The sequence below is a fragment of the Aspergillus candidus genome, assembly GCF_002847045.1.
Source record: "Aspergillus candidus strain CBS 102.13 unplaced genomic scaffold BDW47scaffold_20, whole genome shotgun sequence".
In the NCBI taxonomy this organism is placed as follows: domain Eukaryota; kingdom Fungi; phylum Ascomycota; class Eurotiomycetes; order Eurotiales; family Aspergillaceae; genus Aspergillus; species Aspergillus candidus.
Genome location: NW_020194025.1, coordinates 241586 through 258205, shown reverse-complemented (window position 1 = coordinate 258205; position 16620 = coordinate 241586). Strand labels below are relative to the sequence as shown.

Genomic DNA, 16620 nt, shown 5'->3' with positions numbered 1-16620 from the left:
GGTGGCAATAAAGTAGTAGCCACGCTTCCCGAATACGAGCAATCCAAAGCCACCAACAGACCCAGACGACCAGGCGGTTGGCATGATCTTGACCATCCATCATCCATCGTGGAAACACAAAATCCCCCTAGTAACCGCAACTAGCCAACCAAAGCTCACGGTCACTACCAGCAGGCGAAAAACTAATAGTGTGCTGCAAGATAAAAATATAATCAGCTATGCAGACTGTGGCAACAAACTTTTCCCGGGAGAAGGTCTGTCGGGCCAGTGATCGGTGGTCGAGGAGGGCACACGTCAGTCTTCCCCGTAGCTGCCAGAAATAAGTTATGCATCAAGTGACCGGTGTGGGAGAACGACTGATCTGCATCGACGGGTGCGATCTCTCATAATTTCTCGGTCCACAGTGGCCCTGAATTGACTGGTCGATTCTCATAGGTGCTCAGACTCCAACGTACTATTCCAATGTAATTTGATCCCTAATCAATAGGCAACTGATTTTCTGTTTTGACCATGGCCGTCGAGCAATTTCTCGCTTGATATGGGCTTGTTTCTAAACTGATAGTGACCAGTACGATGCTGTTATGGGTTTGTTCGGGTCTGAGGGCTACAGACAGAAGATATAGGCGGCGAATGGTCGTGGCTGCCTGTCTGGCTGCACCCTGGATGCCGCGCCTATGTTGCTCTGGGCTATCATTAGACGACCGAACCACCAAGGACTCAGTTGTCATACGTCAATTGTGACAGTAAGAGACGCGAGTTGAAAGCAGAGAAGGAAAAGCAAACCTGAAGGCCCACTTTCCCCGCAAAGATGCGAGGGGGTGAAATCTCGCTGCTCATTTTCGCCAGGTCGTACCCTCTCTGGAAGACATTGCGTTTGTTTTTCGGGTGGCGTAAGCTGAGATTTGGTGTGGAAATGGCAGAAGCACATTGTACATACTACGCCGGACGAGTAGTAACCGGCATCAATGTGGTGGAATTCGAAGAGCCTGTGTCCCATCTAAGACATATTTGCTTCTTTGACCTTCCCTGAACCGTTGTTGATGCAGGCCATTTTCTAAAATCCTGAACCGGTTGCCGCTGTCGTACGGAGTATACAACCTCAGTGGAGAATGCCCAATGACCTATTCTGGAGATCTTCTCCGTGAAGGCTGGGACAAATAGCTCATTTCCACATAGAAGCATGGTGTAGCAGTGTGTCCAAATCGGGTCGGGTCCAAGCATGTCGCTTAGCCACTGGGAGCCAATTCGGTTAAGTACATTGATCACTTGAGTGGTTGAGTTGCAAATCTGGAAGGCACGGAAGTGCGAAGGAGTCCATTTCGCTACACATAAGAAATGAAGTATGGAAAGCAGATGCGTACCTCTGATAGGATACCACGCTGAATTGCGGACAAGGTGATGGTCTTGGAAAGGTATTCAGGTCCCACAGCACGCACTGACTCGCACTCGAATAGAAAAGCAAGAAAAATACGGAGTAATAATAAAAAAAATAAGACAAAGGAATAAGAATAAAAGAGAAGGAAGCACCGGCGGAAGTCAGATTCTGTTGATCCGGACAGGGGAATTGTTCCCACTGGCGGGAAATAGACACTAATTAGCCACACTGCGCTTGAAGTGGACCAAGTCACTAACGTCCACTCGGTGTCACCCATGCTGACGGGCTGAATGGGCACTAGTACTATGACTGTAGCCTGTCGGTTGGAAAGTCTAGAAGCATCCTGCATCTTAAACTCGAGCTATACAGTGGCAACCCATGACTTAGAACGGGACTCTGGCTGGGATGGCCGAAGCAGTTTCTGTTTCCTTTCGCCAGTGACATCATCCTCATTGGTAGTAATGGGCGCAGCCATAACAGACAAAACATAGTGAAAATGTATATGGTGTAGGTGCTTGGTAGATCCTGCGGTCGTCTGCCATGCCAGGCCTTACCAATCAAGATTCGATTCGCGATGTATCCACAGATCAAGAATGACGATCCCAGAGACGTACCATGTAGGCATGATCCCCAAATCCCTGCCAATGTCTGAGAACGCAGATCATGGCTCGATTCAACAAGTGTACTACTGATAGAGTTGGGGGTAGGCCCGGTCATGAGGGTTAGCCTGTTCAAAAATTCTACATTCGTGGGATGAAGGAATAGGAAAAAGGAAAATGGCACTAGTATCACCATCTGCATCCATATCGGCATCTCCGTCCATGCGATACAAAGTATCCATAGCACACCAGATGTTTCAAGTTGGTTTGATCGGCGCGATTATAGATCAATGTAGAATTCCATGGATGTTCACAGCGTATCTCACTTCTAGTTTGCCATTTTGAATTGGAGAGTCCCCACGCCACCCCGTCGGCCCCGAAACTCAAAAGGGGGCTTTGAGTCAAGAGGATTTGAAAAGATTAACGCCGTAGTGGGTCATCAGAATGCTCGATTTACACGCAGCTATGGAGACGGGCCGTCGTGGATGGGACCGGGGCTGACCAAAGAGGAATTTGCCTGTATGTACCTATTTGTTTTCCTTGCATTAGTTTGTACTGGCCAAGGGCTGCGTTGCGCTGAAGAGACATGATCTGTTAGTCAGAGATCTTGGAAATAGTACTTTCTCCTTTTCCTCACTTATTTTCGTGGACTCCAATAAAAGTAGAGTTTCTTTTTGCCCTAGACGTAAAGTATATTTGGCTGCCGGCGGCCCATGAAAAGCGCCCGAGCCGTAAGCATGAAACCATAGAACTTCAAGCCTTGAAAATCCTTCTGCAGTCTTTCGTGAACAATCATATAAATCTATCACAGCGTGCCGTACCAGTCTCCCGGATACACTGCTGATCGAGAGTCCCTCCATTTGACCCCCTTCATCCCCTCTAGACTTGCTCGTTACGGGTGCCCGAGCTGAGAGGAGTCTTCCCTGTGCGTGGGACTGTCTTCTCGTTGTGATAATAACTCAAGCATGGCCAGTCCTGGGTACAGTATGGATGCGATAGGTCATCCCGTTCCGGCGAAGGGGGATGAGCACCCTCACATGCTGCCTTACCATGACATGACTGCTCAGCCAAGACCAGCGGTATGGGATAGAAAAACCCCAAGACCCCCGTGATCGTTCGACGAGTCATCCATAGACTAATATGACAATGTGATTAGAATATGCAGTGCCCTCCGTCGGCGGCGTTCAACCCGCCTTTCACTCACTTTGCGCTCATGTACGTCGACCGCAATGGTGAGCTCCAGGTAGACGTATCGCCCTCACTCATGGGATATGAGAGATCCATCTTCACACAAGAGGTGAGAGATCGGTTTCTCAAGTCCACGAGCTTTGGATGGCAGGCCAATTTGCCCAGCTTCCACTCCAGTAAGTCAAGAGCATCCGAAGGTGAAGTAAAAAGGAAGAAGGAGAGACGCGAGAATCTGACTGAACGTACCTTAGACTCCGTCAGTCACATGGATGGCGATGCCACGGGGAAGCAGCCTTATGTTTTTGGCTTGCAACAGAATGCCTCAGGCTGGTACGGTGCGCCGGGTCCAGCAAGACCTGCACCTACGGGTCTCATTCCCTGCGAGTGGCAGTCACTGCAAAACAACAAGCGGCACCGGCGCAATATGAGGCGCATGGACTCTGGAATCGACAGAGACTCGAGCTCATCCTCTCCGAGCTCTTCTATCCGCTGGACAGCACTCCGGGTAGGGGACAAAGAAACCCTTCGGAGCTACTATGACAAGGCATTCGAGAACTTCCAGCAGCTCAATTGTCGCGCCATCGCAAAGGCCTTCGTCAAGCTGGTGGAGCCTCGCAAGCAGGTGAATCACCCGTATAATGGGCGCAAGACGGCCGCGGGGTTGTCTCAGCGCGTGGACCCGGAATTGACAAAGCCTCAATGGTGGCCAGCGGGCGTGACACACAAGGAGCCGGACCATCTTCTTAAATCGGGTAAGAGGCGATGCTGTGATACATTTCTTTGCAGGTGCTAATGTGCGACTGGCGTCCTGCAGACCGAATCCGTCTCCTAGTACATATTCTATGCGAGCTACGGGAGTCTCATGGTATCACAGCCGACAAACTGAAAGATGCGGGCCAGGACGTGCGGCGCCAGATCATGCCCGCGGAGCGTATACAAGTTTTGGATGAGATATACTACGTCCGGGATATGGAAGAAATGTACTTGGATGGGAAAATCAGTATGTGCCTGAGTGACTACCTCGCAAGTCAGTAAAACCATTGCTAATCGCAAAACAGGCGCCGATACTGTGGTACACGTTTCTCATGTCCACATGGGCGAAGCTGGCGCCTCGGAGCTAGAAGATGGAGCCACGACAAATCTTCAGAGTCTACCCGTTCCCATCATCACAGTGAAGTCGGATGCATACAACCGGCCAGAGTCGCACCAACAGAATATCGACCCTAGCCTGGACCCGCATTCGACGCGCAAGGGAGGATTTCTGCCTCCTTCTCCCGTCTCGGTCCCTTCCGTCAGTCGGAAGAATTCCTTGGACAGCAGTGTCTCCACTTCCTCGTCAGATCTTGTTTCATCGATGATGACTTCTGCGGAGCCCGGGCGGACTCTCTACGCACCAAAGGACGTGCATACCACCGGGGCGACCTGTCTCCCAGAGTACTTTGCCCAGCACCAGTCTACAGCTCACAATACGCAGTCCGGGTTTTGGGATCCACTGCACCCTAGCCAGCCCTCGATCTCGTTTCATGGATATTAAACATTAGTCTCCCGGTGGGAATGTGATAGGTGTTGCGGTTTCTGGGTTTTATGCATTTTTGGGGTATATCTGATTAGCCTTGTTGTCTAGTGGGGTTCTGGAATATTCTTGGAGTGGATGTATTGAAAGGAAGAAATATAGGATAGATAGATCGCAAAACATACAAGTATCCTGACTTGGCGCTTTTGCAGATTAATAACCAGTTTATATTAATTGTGACAGAAGTACGGAGTAAACAAATGGCGTGGAGAGCCTGCCCGCCACCCTACTAGCACATGTTCCGCTCGATCTATAAACTTGTTGATACTTGGTTAATGTACGGATGATATCATAGGGTTATATCACGTCGTGATCTTGTTGGCAGCCGTGATTGAACTCTTTTGGATCAGATTAGATATTGAACTTCGTCTCTTGGTTCAAAGATCTGTGGTCTACGTTATTTCTATGAATTCATGTTTGTTATACTAGTTTGAGTTACACGTTTAACCTTATACACTACGGTATCACACTACTATTTATAGTCACATAGCCGGTTAGCTGTACGGAATAGTTGTACACAAGCAATCTCCAGTACCCTCTGCGATTGTCCATAAACATCAGAATTTGGTCATGATATACACAGGATAAGATAGTATTCCCCCCATCGAACCTCCAAAATTCCTTGATCTATACAAAGTTTCTGGTTCTGCCGATCCCGCATTCCCGACCGATTAGACGGACTGACCGACCCGACGCGACCACCCAAGTCTCCACCAACCGGATGGCCCATCCTCAGCACACGTGAAACCTCATCCTTCCAACTTGTCCTCGTCTTCCTCCCTGCCACACCCTCTCTCTACATCCCCGCACGTTCTCACTCTTTTCATTTGTTCAAGCGTCTTGGGTCATGCGCCTGGCACGCTGACTGGGACTGGTTGTTTGTTTACTCTTCGTATCAAGTTGGAATTAAAGCCTCGGCGCGATCGGCCTCGAAAGTGCCAGGGAGTTGACTCGCTGATTGGAAACGTGAGTATATTTCCCAAGATCAGCCTGTAGTTGATATATAGGTCTTCCCTGGTTTGTCCATGTCCCTCTCCTGGCGTTTCTCTTCTTTCCTTTTGAGGCCTCCTCCCACTCCAGATCTCTTGTCCCTGTCACAGGACGGCATACGTCACTCCTACCGATCAAAATGGGAATACTGATTTTTGGACGCTTTTTTAGTCGATCATATCCTAATAATCTCAACGAACCGACGATCCTCTTCTTCCAGCAGAAACTCATCATGGAGTCTACACACTCGGGAGGTGAATCCCCCATTCTGGAGCACAGTACGATGGGCTCGACAGCCGACGAACTGTCGGACTTGGAGGACTTGGGATCCGATAGCTACTATTCGCCCTCAGCCTCCCCCCAGAGACCTGGAATGTCGCGCGGCTCGTCCTACTCCTACCAGGATGACTGGGAGACCCTCCCGGCGTTGGACCAACTTTCGGTATTCGACCTGCTGGACAATCTCTCCTTGTCTGACCGACTGGAAAAGCTGCACCGGACCATCAACGCACAGACAGAGAAAGTGAGGAAGCAGCGGGAGAAGCTGAAGTCAACCTCGGCCAACGCCAAGGACCGCGTCGTGGGGGAGTGGAAGAGACGGGTCCCCACGGCGGACGAGCGATTGGACAAGTACCGCCGTCGCATGGGGCGCGGGGTCGAACGATTAGGGAAACAGTGGAATGCGACTGCCACGGTGACTTTGCGTGAGAAGATTGCCTTCATTGCTGGAGTGCTCAATATCTTCATCAGCGGTTATCTCCTCGGATCGTTTCCCCAGTACTTCTACATCTGGTTCAGTGTGCAGTTAGTCTACTTTATGCCCATTCGGTACTACGAGTACCACAAGAAGGGTTATCATTACTTCCTTGCCGACCTTTGTTACTTCGTCAACTTGCTCTGCATATTGACCATCTGGGTGTTCCCGCGATCCAAACCCCTTTTCATCAGCACGTTTTGCCTGACCTTTGGAAACAACGCGGCTGCGATTGCCATGTGGCGGAACTCCATGGTGTTTCACAGCATGGACAAGATTGTCAGGTAAGACCCTCTGCAGACCCATCTGTTCGACAAGTGAAACTAACGTGGGACCAGTCTGTTCATCCACATAATGCCCCCCGTGTCTCTCCACTGCATGGTTCACCTGACCCCGGCCGAGGTGCTCCATAAGCGATTTCCAGCGGTCTACGAGATCAAGTTCAGTCAGCCGGGATCGCCACACCACTACTCCCTGTTCGCCATGATGTGCTGGGCCACCGTGCCCTACATTATCTGGCAGGCGGCATATCATTGTTTCATCACTGTGCGCCGGGCAGAGAAGATCGCCGCCGGGCGCCCCACCAGCTTTACGTGGCTCCGCAAATCGTATGCCAAAGCATGGATCGGGAAATTGGTCCTTAGCCTTCCTGAGGTGTTGCAGGTTCCCGCGTTCATGCTGATCCAATATCTATATGCTATACTGACCATGATCCCGTGCCCCATCTGGTTCTGGTCGTCCACGGGCAGCGGGATCTTTTTGTCGGTGCTCTTCGTTCTTAGCATATACAATGGCGCTACTTTCTATATTGACGTCTTTGGCAAGCGTTTCCAGAAGGAGTTGGAGGAGCTCAAGAAGGATGTTGCACGCTGGCACTCGTCGCCTGAAGGTGCAACGGTTCCCGTCTCCGACAGTGGCGTGGTGTCCCCTGCCAAGGGTTCGGACGAGAAATCTCCCGCGAATGAGGCCACTCCCGACAAGGCAAGTCTTGATCGGATCCCTCCGCTTGATGCCCAGGTTATCTCCACCGGTGCGCAAGGAGCGGATGCCGAGGGTGATTCAACGGTTCGCGAGAGGAAATAGGTTGACCGTTGAGGCTGGTATTGATTCAAACCACAACGTCAATCTGGTTTTTCTTTTCTCTTCCTTCATATTTGTTTGCTTCTTCGACCAGTTCCTTTGCCTTGGCTCTTTGTCTAGAGTGTGTTATTTGCGAGTTCATGATACCCATCCCTTCACTCATTTGGATATGCGTTGGACGGTTGATAAACGTAGGATTGATGGATGAGATTGGCTGTGATATACATACTTTCTATACGTCTTCTTGGTTTATTCAAGATCTACATCAATTACAGGTCTTGTACAGAAACTTCCACCAAAAAAAGCTACTTGCTTAATATATTTAGAGGATAATCTACTAACACCGGAAACACGCTGGAAAGGCCCTTTTCGGCTACGTCAACACCGGCGTCAATTAGCCTTGCAAAGCCTGATGTCAACCTAAGATTGGCAGCCCTGTCGGACCTAACAATTATCCTGTCATAGGAGAAAGAAATTGTCTTGTACTATGTCAGAATTATCTACTATGATGATCATTAAATTGGCTACCACCAAGGCTACCAGTTTATATCTAATAATCTTTCACACACGCCCTAGTCCTGTTCATTGACGAAATGGCCAGCAAAAGAGATCTCTTTTGAGACGAAGAAGCAATTTTGCGCTTAGGTTGTTGATTCCCTCTCAGGGTTGGGAATTGGATGCCCGGAGATCAAGGTATCAATCACCACCGCGTTGATCAGCTGCATCTTCTTTGATCATATCTGACACCCACTCCGCAATGGCATAGAGGTTTGCCATCGGATGTCCACACAGTTGCAGCGGCTGAATAGACGCATCAACCACTCGTACATTTGTAGCTCCGTATACCTTCAGCCGGTTATCTACCACTCCTCCCATGGAACGAGGGAGCATGGACGCGGTTCCGACGACATGGTAGTTTGGGGTGTCTATGCTCACTATTGTATGAGAATACAGTATGGACAGTAGATGGGGGGTAGGTCAGACTTACACTGCTCTCCGATCCATCTTGCCCACGTTTCATCTGATGCATCTTCCGGAACGACTGACAACCCTGGTAATGATTCCTCGGCAATGAGGTCACTGAATTCGCCCGTCTTATACATCTTGCGGAGAAACTTGGACATGGCTATCTGAATCTGAACATCCCAGTCCAGCATTCCATAGTTGGGATTCACAACCGGTGGTTTTGTAGGATCAGCAGAGACAATATGGGAATTTCCCCGAGCAAAAGGGAGTAGACCCCAGTATCCAGTGTGAATTGACTGGTCTCCCTTCAGGAGAAAGACGAATTCAGCAGCAGGGAGGTTTTTGCTGAAGATATGGTCATGTTGCATTTCAAACAGCCTTAGAAGGTCCTCGGCGTTCGTGGCCCCGTGGCTCGCATTAGCAGTGTCATTGGCATATTGGGCTAGCTGTGACCGCGTCGATGCCGCAACCGACTCTACCGATGACCCAAAGATGTCGGATGCCGAAGCGAATGCCACTGTTCTGGTTCCCGTTACAGGTGCCTTCGTGGACACAACGATTGATGTATTCAGTTGATCCTGTAGGTTCTCTCCCACACTGGGGAGGTTGATATGCACCGGGATTTTGAGCTTCCGGAGAATACTATAATGTTATTAGCACTCTCTTAACAGCAGCTTGGGCAGATGGTACATACCTTGGATTCCCAGCACCAGAACGCTCCAAAATAGCAGGTGATCCCAGAGCACCAGCAGCCAAAATGACTTCCTTCCGGGCATTGATGACGTGTCCCTTTCCACGCCCCGTGTTTATCTCAACCCCAGTCGCAGTAAGATCCCATTCATGACCCCCCTGATCCCGATCATCCCACACTATTCGGTTGACCAACGTATTCAGTTTCACATGCACATTTGGCCGGTTCGCGTACGGCCAGTAATAAGCTCGAGCAGCATCATTCCGAATATTTGCCACATCCACTGTCGACGGGTGGATGGTGAATCCTCGCATGTGTCCTGAATTCAAATCCGGGTTCGACGGGATACCCATGGACCCCAGGGTGCGATTGAATACTGCTGTCAGATCATGGTCTTCTTTGCGTAGATCAAAGAAGCCCACAGACAGCGGTCCGCTGGAGCCATGGTACTTCGGATCAATGGAAACACCAGCTTCAATCTGTGTCTTGTTGGGGGCGCTGATGTTTTCGCTCTTGAAGTAGTATGGGAAGAGATTCTGCCATGTCCATCCATCATTACCAATTTCCTGCCATGAGTCGATCTGTGCAACTTCTGCGCGCGCATACGCCGCCCCTGGAAACAATCTTCTAGATACTTTCACACATCATACAGGCTGAGTCCGGTGGATGGCTTACCGTTCATGACACTCGTTCCTCCCAGTGCTTTGCCAGCGCGCAGAACCTGAGTTCGTCCACCATAGGTCTGCGGTACGGTTTGATATGCCCAGTCGATGGAGCTGTCGTAGGTATAGTTCAGACGGTCGATATCAGTCACGTTGATATTGTCAAAGACCGACGGCCCTGCTTCAAGGACAAGGACCGAGGTCTTCGGGTCTTCTGACAATCGGTGGGCAACGACCAATCCACTTGTTCCCCCTCCCACAATGATGTAGTCATACTGGGCAGCTATCGTCGCTGCCAGAAGGAGCATGAACCATGGAAGAATCATCGTAGGCTTTAGATCTGCCGGACTGAGTTCCAAAAGAATATTGATCGCAATGGCGCATCGGCCAGGAATGCGGGGGTGTTATATATCTTCTAAGTCATTCCGCCAAGTGTTGGTTTGAAACAACCAGATAGGTATGATCGCATCCAGCCATGCAGGTCTGGTTCTCTACTCTTCAAATGGGGCACTGGCGATCACCGAAGTTTACCCGGAGACCCTTGTGAGTTAACGTATCCCTTGAACCGAGTTGTCAACGCAAGGGCCGCTAGAGGCCTCGAAACATATAGTGTGGAGGAATATCAATGGAATGAATGCAAACCCCGCACAGGTCTTGGCCCCCGGCAATTCAATCATTCAGGTCTCAAATCCAATTCCACAGCAAGATGTGCTCGATCTACAGCTTAAAATTCCCAAGTTGGCCAGTGGGTTGGTATATACGGCAACCCGTTGGTAGTGGGAATCCTATGCAAGGTTTCGCCGCATTCTTCACTCTACAATATTCCTCATCCAGTGGACTCCTGTCAATTAAACATGACAGCTCCACAGCTACGGCGTCTCGGTCCGCGAGCCGTATTTGATATGTCTGGACCTTGTTATAGAGTCAGGGGAGGGGGGCGCTTCGCTTAGAACTAAACTGCAAGTACGGAGCCCAGCAGCCCCGCTCGCCTGATATCCATTGTGATCCTCCGAATTTTGAACAGTCAGAAGGTCGTCTAACGTGGCGGGGTATATATATGGGGCTCGGGGCGAACCGACATGGGGTCTGGTCAAAGTGACCTTTTGGTCCAGTTGGTAGTATGTTGCCCGAACGCGTGTCATTACACTTAGGTACCTTGAGATATGATCTACGTATATATACATAGAAAGAGGGGAAAAGTTGAGCTGGCAAGCCTGTCCAGCCTGACTCCCTGACAGAGTAGAAAATCTCGGAGATAAGATAAGGTAAAGCTGGCTGGTGTGATCAACGTAATCAACTTGTAAGAAGAAGATGATGATAATATGATGCCAACCACATCAAGATGTTTAACGTTTTTTAAGGTACCCAAAAAGTCTTGGCAACCCACAAACTCCGATAGTCCAGAACTAACTCCGAGTCCCGTGCCATCACGTGCCGGGCCACTTCGCCTCGCACGCCTCGGAGTGAACGACGCCTCTCAAGCCCAATCCCCACCACTACTCCCAGATTTCCTTCAATTTCCTGTCTGGTGAGCCTCTCTTTCTTTGGAACGCTTTTGGACGCTGTTGTGCTATTTTTCTTGATTTGCTCGCCCTCGAGCCCCCCCTTTTTAAAATTTCCGCCATGTCCGTCGCTATGAGATCGGCTCGGCTTGTACACGGCAACTCCGTGATCCGCCCTGGTTTAGTCGGTACGTGATTTTTGCCCCTTCAAATATGGGTTGTAGTTCATATGAGCGACCGATTTTGTGATCGGGGATAGAACACAATGACTGATAAGCAATTTCTAATCAGCCCGACCGCGCTTGGCGGGTGCACTTGGTGCGGCTTCGGCCGCCAACCTCCGGCTGAACGGGAGAGGCCTCCCCTCGCACGTCCAGGCCCTTGCTATCCTGGTTTCGCCCCAGCGCGGATATGCCACGGAGCACTCGACTTCGACGTCTTCTGCGTCCGACCGATACCCGCCCCCGGGCTTCAACGCACAGCAGGCCCAGAAGCCGCTTTCCCCCGAAGCGTCGCAACAGAACCAACAGGTGGCCGGGAAGGCTGATCTGTCCGTTGCTTCCAAAGATGCACACAGCAAGGCCCACCCAGCCGAGTCGGGGGCCGTCAGAGTCGCTGCAGAGCAGGCGAACAAGAAGGTAGCGGAGGAGAAGAAAGAGCTGAAGAAATTGACGATGGGGCAAAAGATCAAGAAGGAGGTCCAGCATTACTGGGACGGGACCAAGCTGCTGGCCACCGAGGTTAGGATCAGCTCGCGACTGGCGTTGAAGATGGCAGGAGGATACGAGCTGAGCCGAAGGGAGCAGAGACAGGTATGTTTGACAATCCCTGGGTGTATTCGGACCAGCGGCTAACTTGATGATCAGCTCCAACGTACGACCAGAGATCTCGGTCGATTGGTCCCCTTTTCCATGTTCCTCATCATTCCTTTTGCGGAGCTGCTTCTCCCCGTCGCCTTGAAGATCTTCCCCAACCTCCTGCCCAGCACATACGAGGGCCAGAAAGCCCGTGAAAAGAAGGCCCTGAGCCTGAGCTCGACGCGCAAGGAAGTGTCTGGATTCTTGAAAGACACCCTGCGCGAGAGCGGCCTGCCCTTGACGGCCGCCACGGTCAAGAACGAAGAGTTCGCCGAATTCTTCAAGAAGATCCGCACCACCGGCGAGGCGCCCTCGACCGACGACGTGATCAAGGTCTGCAAGGTCTTCAAGGATGATCTGACCCTGGACAACCTGTCCCGGCCGCAGCTGGTTGCCATCTGCAAGTACATGAACCTGAACTCGTTCGGCACGGACGCCATGCTCCGGTACAACATCCGTCATCGGATGCGCCAGATCAAGCGCGACGACCGCGCCATCTTCTACGAGGGCGTGGAGTCGCTCTCGGTGCCCGAGCTGCAGATGGCCTCCGCGTCGCGTGGTATCCGCACGCACGGAGTGTCGCCCGCTCGCCTGCGCGAGGACCTTACCATGTGGCTTGACCTGCGTCTGAAGCAGGGCGTGCCGTCGACGCTCCTGGTGCTGAGCAACGCCTACGTCTACGCGCAGGGCGGCAAGGAGGCCGAGATGTCCTCCCAGATCGAGTCCCTGCAGGCGGTGCTGTCGAGTATCCCCGAGGAGCTGTTCCACGAGATCGAGCTCGAGGTGCACAACGCCGAGGGAGCCGCCACCAACAAGCAGCGTCTGGAGGTCATCAAGGAGCAGCAGGAGCTGATCGAGGAGGAGAACGAGCAGAACAGCGAGAACGAGGAGAAGGGCATGGCGGCGCCCAAGGACACGGAGGATATCGACGAGAAGGACGAGCACGAGGCCAAGTTCAGCCAGTCGGACGAGGCGAGCGAGGCTATCAAGGAGGGCGACAAAGTCGAGGAGCAGCCTGTCGATTCTGTCCCCAAGAGCAAGAAGGACAACTAGACCTCGCTCTCCCTTTCTCTCGCTCTCCCTCTTTCTTTGAACTCCCGCCCTCGCTCCGTCCGTCATGCAGATAGCCTGGCATGACTGATCCCCTTCTCACTCCTATCTTCTTCTCGTGTGTCATTCTTACCCGATAGACTTTTTCTTCCGTTAATGGAGTGGGGCTGGCTGGTTATCATTCCCAGTGTATTGTATTTTTTTTTTTTTTGTGATTTACTGATCTATAGATGGGGAATACCTGAAACAATACTGAATTTGAATTATTAACTGTGAACAAGCTTATAAGAGCGTTGTGATATGTAGTACTTTATTCTTCCAGTACAGTCATACCGTAGTACTAAACCAGTCATATACTCGATCATTTATCATAAGTATCAACATTGATGACCCCTCAACCTACGATTGGATACTCCTAGGTGAGTCCATCATCCGAAACTGTTGGAGAGGAGGTACGCCACACAACGCACCATGTGGAGACAGTCAATACTTCGTCGAATTACAATAACCCGTGTGGCAACATGGTACAGTTACAAACACAATGAAACAGAAACTCATCCATGGGTCAGGCCCTTCAGGATCAAGTCCATCAGATCTAATCCATCAACACATCTATCTCCACTTCTCTACAGATGCATACATAACATGTATAATGGAATGCCATTGTATAGAGCCTTACCAACAGCAATCACGTCGGTATAGACATTGCGCGTCGTCTTCTCTTTACTCAGTTAAGAACCTTACTACACTATTTAGCAGAAATCAGTCTATTAAAGTCCACCCATTCGTCACTCTCAAAAGCTGGGCACACGTAAAACCAATATATCAGATCAACGCGAGTGGACAACTGTCCACACAATCCCTACCCACCTCAGCAGATACTAAAAGAGCGATCGTAGCGGGCAATATGCGATATGACGTCACTGATCGCAGTCTCCATGTTGGCCAATATAATAAGGGATAGCTGTCCCCTGAGTCCACTCTCGTCTACACGTATTTAATCTCATGCCGATTTCATAGAATATTTACTGTTTATACTCATCGTCTGACCCACACATCAAACCCTCGAAGATACTTCAAGAGAGTGACTACCAGAGAGAAAAATAGCCGGTATGAAGCTTTCCCATGGATAAAGACCCCACCAGACCAGACCAGAAGTAACTCACTGTCCATCCATCCACAGCTTTCAACCCAGATCTAAACCATTACAAAAATCTTACTATACACACGTCCCTCGAAGAAAGGAAAATGTCCGACAACGTCTCCGGCGCCGCCAAAACAGTCACCTCCACCCTGGGCAACGCCTTCGGCGGCGTCTCTCGCACCGTCGGGGGCGTCACGGGCGCAGCGGGCCGTGGCATCGGCGACACCATCAACAGCACGACGGGCAGTATGGGCAAGCCGGTGGGTAATGCCGTGGGGAGTTTGGGGAGCGGGGTGGAGGATGGGGCGAGCAGGGTCGCGGGGGGGATTGAGAATGCGGGGAAGTGGAAATAATTTTTATTTTCCTCATTTTGGATTCAATGTCATATGTTGTAAATAGTCTTATTTTTATTCACTACTTGTTTATTGAGCATGGTGTGGGTGTCGATTGATAGTAGGATGAAGGTGGACTGTCCGGTAGATGTATTCTTGTTGATCCAGAGGATAACATGCGGAACTGTTCTGAGATTAGTTCACACACTACTTACCGATAAGCCACAAACCTCAATCACTATCTAGAGAGACCGAGTTTATAGCAACCGTTTGATAGATTAAATCAAGAAGACAAAGTGAAGTCAAACAGTGAAGTAAACAAAGTGTAACACGCTGAGTCATCACTCCGCATCCAACCTCGGCAATCAGGCCAACATCGGACCGCGATCAATCATCAACGCGGTCTTGAACAGACCAGGAACAGACTCCCACTAGTCGACGCCAATATCTACCCTCGAATCCCAGTTCCAGGCATGCGGAGTCTTCCATTTCTCCGCTTTCTTCGACTCTCCCGACCCTTCACCACCAACACCATGCCTCGTCTGAACCCTGCCTCCGAGGTGAGTGACTATTAGTAGTTCCTCGGCCCCTAGTATACAGCGCATATCTAACAGCGATACAGGCGGCCATTGAGCGTCTCCGCACATTTCGGCCCCCGCCCACCAGCTACGATCTGGTACCGCTGTCTCGTCGCGCAGCGGTCCTGCTCCTGCTGTATGCTGACCCGCAAGGCGACCTGCGCGTTGTATTGACCATTCGGGCCAAGACGTTGAGTTCATGTATGCCACCACTACATTACATAAATTCAGAATTCCATCCATCTATCAAGACGTCCCCCCAAAACACACACATACACCTATAAGTATAAGATATTAACCAATCCAGACGCCGGCCAAGCAGCCCTCCCCGGCGGCCGCGCCGACAGCCTCACGGAAACACCCTTCCAAACAGCCCGCCGCGAAGCCCACGAGGAGATCGGCCTCCCCGACAACGACGCTCTCCTCCCGCGGCCTTTCCGCGTCGAGCACATATGCGAGATTCCGTCCAGTCTCGCTCGCACGGAGCTCGTCGTGCGCCCCTGTGTGGCGCTACTGCATGCTGTTGACCCTGTCACGGGCGAGACTACTGACCCTGAGGAGACGCTCATCCCGCGGCTGGATGCGCGCGAAGTTGCTGCTGTGTTTACGGCGCCTTTTGCGCAGTTCTTGCGCGCGACGGACGATCCACGCTGGGGGAGTGACAATCCTACTGAGTGGTATCAAGGGGCGTGGACGGAGTGGCATCGGGAGAATTGGCGAAGTATGTTTTCCCTTTTTTTTTTCTTCTATCTTGTCTCTCTACTTCCTATGGGACTCAGGTATACAAGTAAACCGAGACTAACACGAGCAGTGCACCAATTCTTCGTCCCCATCGACCCCAAAACAGTCGTCAAGCCGCGCTCCTCCAACCAAGCACAGCAAGAAGCAGCCTCCGCACTCGAGGAGAAAGAGCGCTCGGGAGCCGTCACGCGGTACCGAGTTTTCGGGATGACGGCGCGCATCTTGGTGGACGTGGCGCGGCTGGCGTACGCACGGGAGCCCGAATTCGAGCACAACAGCCACTTCGGGGACGAGCGGCTGATTGCGCAGCTGCGGGAGATGGGGCGGCTGAGTCCGGCTCGGAAACGGGGAGATGAGCTGACGAGGGAGGATTTGGAGATGGCGAGTCAGGTGGGGATGAGGAGTGAGAAGTCGAAGCTGAGTTAGATGACCGGTTCTACTGATGAGGTTTTGGTAGTATATGGTTTGGTAGATACCCTTGATGATCATGATGCTTGTGAAGTAATTCAAGCTTTCTTAATATACTAGTATATATCCG

General features: G+C 51.1%; 7 protein-coding genes across 7 annotated transcripts; 5 read left to right on the top strand and 2 right to left on the bottom strand.

Annotated features, from left to right (window-relative positions):
• Positions 1-644: 644 nt before the first annotated feature.
• On the bottom strand, positions 645-1413 carry BDW47DRAFT_105260 (uncharacterized protein). The gene has a single exon (XM_024812513.1). It carries the CDS (start codon positions 1219-1221, stop codon positions 937-939), a length of 285 nt encoding a protein of 94 aa, XP_024672371.1. The 5' UTR covers positions 1222-1413; the 3' UTR covers positions 645-936.
• A 1312-nt stretch (positions 1414-2725) lies between these two features.
• Positions 2726-4894, top strand: BDW47DRAFT_28315 (DUF2841 domain-containing protein). The gene is made up of 5 exons (XM_024818658.1): positions 2726-3053; positions 3131-3338; positions 3414-3914; positions 3977-4162; positions 4221-4894. Exons 1-5 carry the CDS (start codon positions 2940-2942, stop codon positions 4694-4696), a joined length of 1485 nt encoding a protein of 494 aa, XP_024672370.1. The 5' UTR covers positions 2726-2939; the 3' UTR covers positions 4697-4894.
• A 753-nt stretch (positions 4895-5647) lies between these two features.
• BDW47DRAFT_28309 (glycerophosphocholine acyltransferase) lies at positions 5648-7663 on the top strand. The gene is made up of 3 exons (XM_024818657.1): positions 5648-5752; positions 5897-6763; positions 6818-7663. The coding sequence occupies exons 2-3, from the start codon at positions 5958-5960 to the stop codon at positions 7560-7562; spliced, it is 1551 nt and encodes a 516-aa protein (XP_024672369.1). The 5' UTR covers positions 5648-5752; positions 5897-5957; the 3' UTR covers positions 7563-7663.
• Positions 7664-8255: 592 nt separating this feature from the next.
• Positions 8256-10186, bottom strand: BDW47DRAFT_131577 (GMC family oxidoreductase; the record flags this gene model as incomplete). The annotated part of the gene is made up of 4 exons (XM_024817342.1): positions 8256-8485; positions 8548-9167; positions 9220-9829; positions 9892-10186. 4 exons carry the CDS (start codon positions 10184-10186, stop codon positions 8256-8258), a joined length of 1755 nt encoding a protein of 584 aa, XP_024672368.1.
• Positions 10187-11391: 1205 nt separating this feature from the next.
• Positions 11392-13565, top strand: BDW47DRAFT_105256 (MRS7 family protein). The gene is made up of 3 exons (XM_024812512.1): positions 11392-11568; positions 11672-12192; positions 12247-13565. The coding sequence occupies exons 1-3, from the start codon at positions 11502-11504 to the stop codon at positions 13288-13290; spliced, it is 1632 nt and encodes a 543-aa protein (XP_024672367.1). The 5' UTR covers positions 11392-11501; the 3' UTR covers positions 13291-13565.
• A 711-nt stretch (positions 13566-14276) lies between these two features.
• BDW47DRAFT_105255 (uncharacterized protein) lies at positions 14277-15046 on the top strand. The gene is made up of 2 exons (XM_024812511.1): positions 14277-14397; positions 14471-15046. The coding sequence occupies exon 2, from the start codon at positions 14536-14538 to the stop codon at positions 14782-14784; it is 249 nt and encodes an 82-aa protein (XP_024672366.1). The 5' UTR covers positions 14277-14397; positions 14471-14535; the 3' UTR covers positions 14785-15046.
• A 98-nt stretch (positions 15047-15144) lies between these two features.
• BDW47DRAFT_131575 (NUDIX hydrolase) lies at positions 15145-16508 on the top strand (the record flags this gene model as incomplete). Its single annotated transcript, XM_024817341.1, has 4 exons — positions 15145-15323; positions 15386-15542; positions 15649-16062; positions 16153-16508. Exons 1-4 carry the CDS (start codon positions 15237-15239, stop codon positions 16506-16508), a joined length of 1014 nt encoding a protein of 337 aa, XP_024672365.1. The 5' UTR covers positions 15145-15236.
• Positions 16509-16620: the final 112 nt, after the last annotated feature.

Excerpts from the sequence above, each read along its gene's own strand:
- BDW47DRAFT_28315 (XM_024818658.1), top strand. The coding sequence starts at position 2,940 with ATGGCCAGTCCTGGGTACAGTATGGATGCGATAGGTCATCCCGTTCCG. Across the intron at positions 3,054-3,130 it reads CTGCTCAGCCAAGACCAGCG|AATATGCAGTGCCCTCCGTC; the intron begins GTATGGGATAGA and ends CAATGTGATTAG. Across the intron at positions 3,915-3,976 it reads GGACCATCTTCTTAAATCGG|ACCGAATCCGTCTCCTAGTA; the intron begins GTAAGAGGCGAT and ends GGCGTCCTGCAG.
- BDW47DRAFT_28309 (XM_024818657.1), top strand. The coding sequence starts at position 5,958 with ATGGAGTCTACACACTCGGGAGGTGAATCCCCCATTCTGGAGCACAGT. Across the intron at positions 6,764-6,817 it reads AGCATGGACAAGATTGTCAG|TCTGTTCATCCACATAATGC; the intron begins GTAAGACCCTCT and ends ACGTGGGACCAG.
- BDW47DRAFT_105256 (XM_024812512.1), top strand. The coding sequence starts at position 11,502 with ATGTCCGTCGCTATGAGATCGGCTCGGCTTGTACACGGCAACTCCGTG. Across the intron at positions 11,569-11,671 it reads GATCCGCCCTGGTTTAGTCG|CCCGACCGCGCTTGGCGGGT; the intron begins GTACGTGATTTT and ends ATTTCTAATCAG. Across the intron at positions 12,193-12,246 it reads GCCGAAGGGAGCAGAGACAG|CTCCAACGTACGACCAGAGA; the intron begins GTATGTTTGACA and ends CTTGATGATCAG.
- BDW47DRAFT_105260 (XM_024812513.1), bottom strand. The coding sequence starts at position 1,221 with ATGCTTGGACCCGACCCGATTTGGACACACTGCTACACCATGCTTCTA.
- BDW47DRAFT_105255 (XM_024812511.1), top strand. The coding sequence starts at position 14,536 with ATGTCCGACAACGTCTCCGGCGCCGCCAAAACAGTCACCTCCACCCTG.